This window comes from Calidris pugnax, unplaced genomic scaffold (assembly GCF_001431845.1).
Source record: "Calidris pugnax isolate Ruff unplaced genomic scaffold, ASM143184v1 scaffold13, whole genome shotgun sequence".
In the NCBI taxonomy this organism is placed as follows: Eukaryota; Metazoa; Chordata; class Aves; order Charadriiformes; family Scolopacidae; genus Calidris; species Calidris pugnax.
The window spans coordinates 22235393-22245665 of NW_015090810.1; the positions used below are offsets into that span (position 1 = coordinate 22235393).

General features: G+C 43.0%; 1 protein-coding gene across 1 annotated transcript in view; it reads left to right on the forward strand.

The window, feature by feature from the left end:
• COLEC12 (collectin subfamily member 12) overlaps positions 1-9686 on the forward strand; it is a 21263-nt gene extending 11577 nt beyond the window's left edge. Inside the window, exons 5-9 of the mRNA XM_014938455.1 lie at positions 672-1160; positions 1607-1743; positions 2454-2563; positions 4260-4405; positions 5651-9686. Of these exons, the coding sequence (XP_014793941.1) occupies positions 672-1160; positions 1607-1743; positions 2454-2563; positions 4260-4405; positions 5651-5670 (902 nt within the window). The 3' untranslated portion in view covers positions 5671-9686. The remainder of the gene's footprint in view (positions 1-671; positions 1161-1606; positions 1744-2453; positions 2564-4259; positions 4406-5650) is intronic.
• The last annotated feature ends 587 nt before the right edge of the window (positions 9687-10273 follow it).

Consider the following 10273-nt stretch of genomic DNA (forward strand, 5'->3'; position numbering starts at 1 on the left):
TGGGGGTGGGAGGGTGGTATTGGCAAGGCATTTGCTCATCCATGATCAGAATCCAAATTCATTTTGTTGTTTATTTCTGTCACAATATGCCCATTTCCTATTGTGAGTATTGTTCTCTTTCCTGCTGTAGCTGGCCAATTAGCAACTAGAATGTCTGGTCTTTCCCACAGTTGCCCTATTGCTCGCTATCCATCATTTTGTCTTGTTTTGGTGACCTGTTATTGACAGAGCAGAAAACAGGGTAATTGCAGGAGAAAGAGTCCTGTAGTCTAAGAGTGGAGGGATGGGGCTTGAAGCAAATGGAAGTGCAGCAGAGTGAGGGAACAAGACCATCGATAGTCAGAAGTGCATGCATCGACAGCATGGAGTGTGTCTTGCAGGGACTGCACCTCAGCTGGTCACTTGCAGCATGGTGTCACTGTCCAGTTCACAGGACAAGGTGCATCAGATTATTTTCTTCTGTACCCTGTATTTCATGGAGGCTGAGGAAAGAGCTGTAGTAGTATATGGTGCCTGAGAAGCAGATGTACTTTTACAAGCACTGCTCGAAGTAGCTGTTAGCCCAGTTTTCACAGTGCTGAACATCCGATGTTGTTGGTCTGAGACTCCATGTGGGCTTTTTGTTTTGTGTTCTGTCCATATCCCCACTTTGCATGCTTACATTGTTTCAGGTCCTCCTGGTCCAAGGGGACCTAAAGGTGACAGAGGCCCTCAAGGTCCTCTTGGCCCCGCTGGCCTAAAAGGACAAAAAGGAGAGAAAGGAGAGCCCGGACCACCAGGACCTGCAGGTGAAAAGGGCCCACCTGGACCAGCTGGGCCACCAGGAGAAAAAGGAGGGAAAGGTTCAAGAGGATCACCTGGCTCCAAAGGTCAGAGAGGTTCTCCTGGCAAGACTGGTCTGCCTGGACCAAGCGGAGACCCAGGGCCACCAGGTCCACAAGGCAAGGATGGTCCACCTGGGCCACAAGGCCCACCAGGATTTCAAGGCCTGCAAGGAACTGTTGGAGAACCAGGGGTACCAGGACCTCGAGGACTACCTGGGCTACCTGGAGTCCCTGGGATGCCTGGTCCAAAGGGCCCACCTGGACCACCAGGGCCACCAGGTCCGGGGATGCCAATGGCACTACAAAGTGAACCAACGTCAGTGCCTGAGGCTAATGGTAAGCTGTCAACACATCACATGCATCTTTTACTGAGATACAAATATATGTAGTGGAGAGTGCTCACCGCTTAGTTATTGGTTCAAATAACCTCTGCTACCTTAGATTAAATCTCTGGGATTTATCACAAAGAACTCTAAGTGAAGCCATACCTGTTGGTCTTCCTTTTGATGACTTGAAACTGATTTAAGTTAATGTTTACGGCTAAAGAAAATGCAGCAGTAGTATGAGTAATAAATAATCCTCTTGACCACACAGTCTAGCCTTGATTTCACAGAATCAGGATCCTAATAAGTAAATTCCCAAACTGTATGTAAGTACTTTAGGTGGCAACATGCTGTAGGTGAGTATGGCATCCTCCACTATTTATTGGCCCTGTGCAGAAAGTTACCACTGTTCCATTGAATTATCAGTAACAGATTTAACACAAAAAATTCACATCACAGGTTGTTCTCCTCACTGGAAAAACTATACAGAAAAGTGCTACTACTTTTCAATTGAAAGAGAAATTTTCGAAGAGGCAAAGTTATTCTGTGAAGACAAGGCATCACGTTTGGTTATCATAAACAACAAAGAGGAGCAGGTAATTACCTTCACTTTCTGTTTTTCAAGGAGAGAGTTTGAAGTTATCTAACATGTGGAAGCCACAAGGCAAGTGGGGAGCTGAGAGCATCATGAATTCATATAATGAAGTAAACTGACTCCAGTTAGCATTTTGTTCACCCTCTGCCTGCTCAGCAGCTTCTCCATGTGCAGAAGGGCAGTGTGAGTACAGCTGGTGCTGGGCACAGAGCAGCCAGGAAGGCTGGCAAGAATTGTAGGAGTTTTGAACCTTTAAAGATGGAGTCTTTAACCAAAATGTGGTTCTTGCAGTGGTGAATTTAATTTAATTTTAAATTTTCTTATTTAATACGTGGAGTCTAAGACTACTGTGATCTAGCTATACTTTTACTAATGTTCAACATAACTGTTTGGTGGCTACATAGCAGTGGGGATGTCAAGGTACAACTGCTTGCTCTTTGGCTTTTTCAGTTTGTGTTTATAAGATGTTGGCTGTGACTTTATGTCAACCTAATTTTCATGCCTAGCTCTTTAACTCACGTACAAACACTGGTAGATTCTAAGGTGGGCAAGGGGTCACAAAGCCAAGTCCTGAAACTAAGTCCTTCAGCTTAGAAAAATCTCTCTGGCCCTTCCTGCTCTGATAACAAAGATGCTCATGAAACCAGAGTGGCTAATTGATCCAAAGAAGATTGTGTTTGTTTGTTATGGACCATGGTCTTTCTTCTACAGCAATGGATAAAAAGGCAGATTTTTGGGAAAGGCAGCTTCTGGATTGGACTAACGGATTCAGAGAAGGAAAATGAATGGAGATGGCTGGATGGATCCTTACCAGTTTACACGTACGTAAATAAAAAGCAATGGTGTTTATTTTCTGCAGATGCTATCACTCTTGCTGACACTTCGACAAGCAGCATCTAGAAATTATCCAGTGGATCCAGAGGGTTATAGATGCCAACGAAATAATTCGTTACTGAGGGTGCTGCTGAACTGTTTTTTTCTCTCTCCCTTCTCCATGCACAAAGCTTTCTTTCCTTGCCAGGAAGAAAACTGAATGTTGAATGAAAGAATCACAGAACTACATAGCGCAGTGTTTCTTGCCAAAACTTTTGCTCCTGACTTTTATTACAAAGTTGAGATGGAAAGCACAGACAGTTTTGCTGTCTTGGTTTGAATTTTCCTTATTTGCATTACAACTAGCTATAAATAGAGTACTCGTTCTGATAAAAAATGACCAGCCTTTAGATAAAGCCCAAATCCAAGTGGAAAACATTAAACATAAGGAAAATGCATGAAATGAGAGTGTCTAAGCTTTGGCCATCTGAGAAGTGAACTGGCAGCTCTCCAGGAATCCTAGGGCTACACCTAATTTGTCCTAAATGGAACAGATTGCAACCACCCAAATTTTTAATACTGAGGAGTGGACTACAGAGTTTATAGAGCTGAGCATGCTGTGATCCAGAAAAACAGGCTACAGTCAGTCAGATGTTACAAAATGATTAGCTGTGATCTCATTGGTGTTCATTTTGATGAGAAACATGGAAAAAGTCAGATGTATTTCAAATGAGCCGTAGTATTTTTCCCTTTTTCTCCCTCCCCGTTTTCATCTTTCTTTCTCTTTATGACAGCACTGTGACTGATTCCCACTTCACCTACTACTTTCAATAGTGTAGTCACTGTGGTTTTAGGTGCCCTGTTATAACCTCAAAGCTGTCAGTTGCTGATTTTCAAAGTATTTCATTACATCTGGAAAGCTGTGTGTCCTCCCAGGTGCCTGTGTCAGGCAGGCATGTTTTTCAGCTGAGCATGGACCGTATCAGCCAGCAATCACAAGCTCCCTTCATCAACCAGTTTCTTCAGAAAAGAAGGAGCTTTTAAGTCCTAAGGTTGGAAGCGTTTCTCACTTGTTAAACAAAAACAGGATGAGGAAACACTTGCTGCAAGCTTTTTACATGCTGCATTAAGTTTCACCATCAAAGCTAACGATCTCAAAAGATGCATGTGTATATATACTTTGTACATTCCTTATAAGTCCAAAAATTCACTTCGCATCCAAGTATGAGTATGTAAAACAGATAAATCCTTGCTGTTCCTCCCGAGAGGCCCGCCTTGGTGTGGCTGGAGGGCTTTGCAGCGAGTGGTGGCAGGGTGCTGCCATCCTGGGCAGCATTCAGGAGCCCACTGGGTCTTCTCAGTCCCATCTACCGGCAGGAACGCAGTGCACAGGCTTTGCAGCGTTGGAGCAACGCACATGGAGCATGGAGCACTCCCACTGTATGTGCATGTGCATTCAGAAACTGAAATAAAAGTTCATCGGTCTAATTTTAGGTCTCTGAGTTTTGGCAGCCCGAGGCTGAATAGATTCCCTGCTCTGTAATACATCTGTTTTCCATTTTCAGCAAGAGTTATGTATTGTTTGTTTCAATGTGTATTTCCCGTTCAGAACAGATCTCATGATGTTTTTGTTAATTTCTTGTGGTGAAAAACTGTCATGTGCGCTGCGTTGTGCAATCATATCTCTTGCTTTTTGGTTGAAAGAAACTGGAAAACCGGGCAACCTGATAACTGGAGCCATGGGCACGGGCCAGGGGAAGATTGCGCCGGGTTAATCTATGCTGGGCTCTGGAATGACTTTTACTGTGAAGATGTTAACAATTTCATTTGTGAAAAAGACATGGACAAAGGTAAGCAAGTCACTTGGTTTGATTATTTCACCCTACCCCCAGGAGGCCAAATTCAAGTAAATTTTCCACAGCTATAGAGGAGAAGATCCAGGCATAAGACTAGGTGCTATGGCAGTACCTTGTTGAGGAAGAAGGGGAATCACACTTGGAGTACTTCTACTCAGACCCAGCCCAATGTGGGCTTTTCTAATAGTCTGCATGATGCAGGTGCTAGTTTTATTGCAATAAATCTTGGGTCCCTTCACCACAAGAAAAGAGCAGCCTTCAAGCTGGCTGTAGGCCTAGCATGCCCTGCATCTTGACCATCTCCTGTAGACTTCAAACATGCCTAAAATTTCAAGTGTGATTTGGCACGAGTGCTCCAGACCCTGGCCACACTGGAAGCTGTTTTTATAGGCTCAATGGCCATGCAGGGGGGAAGGCTGGCCTTAGGATGGCTCGGGGACCAGCCTTTGAAAACCAAAAGAACTCTGTTTCGAGAGTTTGTGCAACAGGAGGCACTTGGTGACTGCTAAGAAGGTTTTAAAATTCCCACTGGTGGCGGATGTCCTGTAGGGCTGAGAGGCTGGGTCCACAGGCCATAAACAACTCATCTGTTGCAGTTGGAGAACCCATAAACTGCTAACGTGTTTGAGCAGTCACCCCCGTGATTGCCACGGGGTGTTTCTTTCTGCTTATACAGGCAATGGCAGAGGGCAGGTTGTTCACATGGCTGCTTAGACCCCAGCCCCATCATCACAGAGCTAGGTGGTATTTGTGTTCATGGTGGGAGCTCTACCCAAAACACTCTCTCCTCCATATAGCCTATTCAAACATTGCTTTGCCGAGGCTGCCTGGCTGCTCCAGTCGCAAACATGTAGGCTCAATTTCTGTGAAGGCAGGTGGAGAAGTCAGCTAGAGCCAGAATTACATCCCATCCGTAAAATATGCCTCTCTAAACCAAACCAAAACAAAGTGCTAAATAGGCTTTGTGTGTATATAGCACTGTTTGGGTGTACAGAGTAAAGGACCATGTGTAAGTAACAATGTAATTTGCCATCATCTTCCTACATACATTTATTATTTTAGGAAAACTTCATGGTTTACAAATATTTATCCTCAGGGCTTACAGGATCTGAATATGCATCCACTTAAGTTTTTAACATACCTTGATCTCTCTGTTTTGTTTTTGGAAATGCTTTTAATCTTCACAGGTTTTTAACATATTTTTTTTCTTTTTGTTTTTCTTTTTCTCTCATACTGTAGCGCAAATATTTGGAGTGTAATAGGCTGTGACTTTACAGGTACCTACATATTACGGAAATTTACCTAAAGAAAATCCTGGGAGAGAGCAACATTGCCTGCCAAATTTGGAAAAAAACCCACAACAAAAGCAAGCACTGAAAACTGGTTTAAATGCATAAAGGAATTCAGCAGCAACTGTTCTCCAGCATCCTGCAATTATTTGAGGCCTTTCAACCCACAACATCAGGAAATACCGTTGGACTAATTCTGTTATAGATTTTCTTCCCAACCAGTAACCATATACATAAGCAACTGTTGTCTTCTGAGAAAAGACATTCTGTCAATCTGAGTAAAACTGTTGGTCACTCATATAGAAAAACATATAAAGCAACTGTGTAAACAGTATGTTTCATTTGCTAAAATCCCAAATGTAGGAAAATTATACAGATACACGAATATATAGATTTTATATAAATATATATATATAGTCCAACTCTTATCAATAATATGGAATATACTTTTAAGAGCTTTTAAAACTTTGTATTTTTGTACAAAATATTTGCTTTTTACAATTGTTCTCTTTTTTACTGACTTTTTTTTTTTTTACAAATATAGTGCACAGGGGCCAAAGAAAACAATAAAGGTACTAATAATTCATTAAGGTTTGCTGTCAGGCCTAGCTCAGCTATAGAGAAATATTTTTCCAGTTAGAAATATTTGTACTTTCCCAGATGATTTGTTCTGGTTAAATAACTTTTAAAGCAGATTTTAGATAGTGTTTTCCTTATTATATGCAGTCTAGTCTGTGTGTGTAACAATTAAGTTGACTAAGGACTAGATACTCATAGCTCTGATCACAGCCAGTGTTGCACCAGGGTACTGTGCAAAGACCATGTTAATAAAAGCTTTTCCTTCCCTCCTTCTTTCCTTCCTTCTTTCCTTCCTCCCTTCCTGCCTGCCTGCCTAGCTTCCTTCTTTCCTGCCTGCCATCCTGCCTTCCTGCGTGCCTTCTACTCACGAGAAATGCCACAGGAATAAATCTCTGAATTTTTAGAATGATTCTTTCATGCCTTCTTCCTTCTCATGAGGAATTCTACCCCAGTAGGTGCTACCCACATTGCAAGTCAAGCCCAGGTGAAGGATTTTACGAAAACAGGAACAAATGAGCTGCACACACAGAAATATGTTTCTCTTTAAGACAGATTTCAATATTTGGTAAGAAAAACATGTCATACTCAGAAAAGTCGGATCAATTTGCACTTCCCCAAAGTGCTTTGTAAATCGATCTCTCTGTTTTCTTGAACCAGTACTTCTCTCCCAGACAAACTAGAAAATAAAATATGCTGCAAAACAGAAAGCAGTGTGGCTAATGAGATGACATCATCACCCAGCCAGTTTCCTCCACGGTCCCATGAGCCGTTGTCTAGGCAGCGGTACTGCTTATCAGGAATTAAAAAATTAGCAACCAGTTGAAGTTCATTAGCAGAAACCCTGGTTTTGGTTCCCAGTTTTTATACTCTTTCCATGGCCACATGCTGTACCACGAAGGAAGTTGTTTTGGCTTCTTGGGCAGAAGAGTTGTATTTTCCATTGCTTCCTGACCTGCCGTTTACCTTGGCTGAATGCAGATACGTTTGTTGAAATACTCCAGCCCTGTTGGAAAGAGACAAGATCTTGTACTTCAGATTTTCAAATATTGCTCCTAAGACCAACCAGTTAAAAGTCTGTTGCTTTCCTACATCCCACAGTCTCTCCACTGTTCATTTCAGGGGAGGTGGCTTTTAATTCTAACTATAATTTTCTTAAAGAAAATACACAAAATGTTACTTTTGGGAATCTGGCAGGAACAACATGAGAATTGCATACATTTAATTAAAAGTCTGTGTATTACAGCTGCAGAAACCATGTGTCACCATCTTGGAGGCAGGGCTTTTCAGGCAGCCTGGATTTCAGAGACTTTTCTTTGGGCTTTTTCATCAGGATTTGAATACAACACGATTCTGCCATACACCCTGTCATGTTGTACCTAGGATTTGTGTGTAGATACATGCTGTAGTGTTTACATATATATTTACACAGTGTTTGTGGGGATAATGTTCAAGTGCTACTTTTGGATAACGAGGTACAAAACTATCACTTTGCACGCCCAGAGAGCCTCACAAACCCTGGAGCTTTGCAAGAGCCACACTGATTCAGAAGCACTGCTACCTTTGTTTTGAATGTTGGCTTATTTGGCTGATACAAGCCCATTCTGAGCATCTGCCATGTTAAATTAAGTTCTTTTCGCTGATGTGATAGACTTCTGTCAACAAAAGAAGTTAATGAGAAACCTCTGTGTAGTCCTCGTCTCTAATGTTTCTTTGCCCCAGTTTCATCCTTCTCTTCCTTCAGCAATAGCAGTGATGGTACAGATCAAGATGAGATGGTCCAAGAGTCATCTAGTGTTTTCTAGTCTCTCTAAAGAGGTTTTCTGCACAATGGTAATCATCAGCTATAGCTGCACTTTTGCCTGCAAAAGGTTAGAGGCTGTTTGTCAGTGATGGCAGCTATGCTAAACTATGGGCAGTTGGGTGACCTTAGCATAGAAATAACCATTGAACTAGGACAGTTTAAGGATGGAACATGTTTATGAATTGGAGCACCTCTCCTGTGAAAACAGGCTGAGAGAGCTAGCTTGTTCAGCCTGGAGAAGAGAAGGCTCTGGGGATACCTTATAGCAGCCTTTCAGTACTTAAAGTGGCCTACAGGAGAGATGGGGAGGGGCTCTTTATCAGGGAGCGTAGTGATATAACAAGGGGTAATGGTTTTAAACTGGAAGAGGGGAGATCCAGATTAGATATTTGGACAAAATTTTTCACTATGAGGGTGGTAAGGAATAGGTTTTCCAGAGAAGTTTGGGATGCCCCATCCCTGGAAGTGATCAAGTCCAGGCTGGATGGGGCTTTGAGCAACCTGGTCTGGTGGGAGGTGTCCCTGCCCATGGCAGGGGGGTTGGAACTGGATAATCTCTAAGGTCCCTTCCAACTCTAACCATTCTATGAGTCCATTACTCTATGAAATACTCATTTCAGAGTGAATTCCAATGCTTGTTTGTAATTGTCTATAATAATGCTCTAGTTATCCACCAAAACATGCCTGGGCTCAAGCTCTCTGTTCACACATTAGAGGCAAAGGAAAACTGGCTGGGGAGGGATGCTGCAGTTGCATGCCTGGAGTGTTCAGTCGTCCTTAAAATCCGGCCTGAGCAGCCAGGCGGGCTGAGACAGGCCATCCTTCTGAGCCAGTGCTCCTGCAGGAGGGAAACAGAGGTGTCAAATGGCAACAAAGATTGAAATCACTGGGAGAATCAGGAGAGTGTTAGAACAGCTCAGGAACCTGTCAAGAGAAGGCAGATTGGCAGGGATGCAAGCAGGACACCAGAAAGGGCCAAGAAATTGTCATGAAACTCAGAGCAGCCACTCGGGGTCTGGAAAGCATCCCCATTAAATCTGCTTTCTGTATGGTTTGAGTGATAACACAGGTTGCATGGGAAGTTTTAAGTGATAGGAAATGATTTTGTCCCAGCTCAAGTTTTGGCTTTCCTTCTTATGCACAAATACTGTAACTTGGCATACTGAGCGCACAGATTTCCATCGTCCTTTTTCTTGTTTTACATCAAAATAAATGTAAGTTCATATACCCTGGCAAGCACTGGGACTGTTGCAGGAAGGAAGGGGAAGGCAGAGGGGGTGCAAAGTCATTGTGATTTACATCCAGTGCTGGATTTCTTAATGTCATTTCTGACTTCTTTCATTAATTTATTTGGAAACACCTTCAGCTGATTAGAGCGTATAAATCTCAAACTCTCATCCCATTTGATGTCTATAAATAATACCTGCAAATGTTCCAATAAAGGAAGCACTAAGTGGAGACATGGAAGTGACTGTTGTTTACTCTGTGCATGCATGTGTAACCAAGAGAGATGTGGAGATCGGAGAGATATGGAGCCAGAGGCATTTGGTGGTATTAAAATCAAACCGATTAAAATTATTTACATTAAAGCTTTTCTTCTCACTTATGCTGTCCTAGTTCTAAGCATGACTGTGTCTATTTTATCCCTTAATTGCAGTTTTAGCATATTGTTCTGGCAGCACCTACGTGCTAGAAACTCGGTGTTAAAGGTTTGAGCTGGACAAGACTTGCAAGAATATCTTAAGAAGCAAGAGTTCCCTCTTGCAGTGCTTTCCTAGGAGAAGCAGCTCAGATGGGCCCCCAGGAGAAAGGTGTCTTGACTCAAGTAGAGCAGGATCAGTCCCTGGCTTAGCCGTTATTGCACCGAGCTTAAATCAGCTGTTTATAATGGCTAATCTGATCTTGTTGTTTCTCTCTCAGATGGCTGACCTCCTCTTTTAATTTTCTGTTCCTGGCAAGTAGCTCCTCTGTTTTTAGCAAGTAGCAGGAACCGGTGTCTGATCACTGGCAAGGCGAGGAGCTGGTCAGAGGGCGGCCGCTGGCTGCCGAAGGAAAACACTCTGCAGCGAGGAGGGGAAAGGCAGCCGAGTCCCTTCACCTGTGAGGAAACAAAACCCCTTTTCCCCAGCCACCGCCAAGGAAGCCAACCACTTCCTTGGTTAAAAGCACAGCAGCTCGTGCAGATGTAGCAGC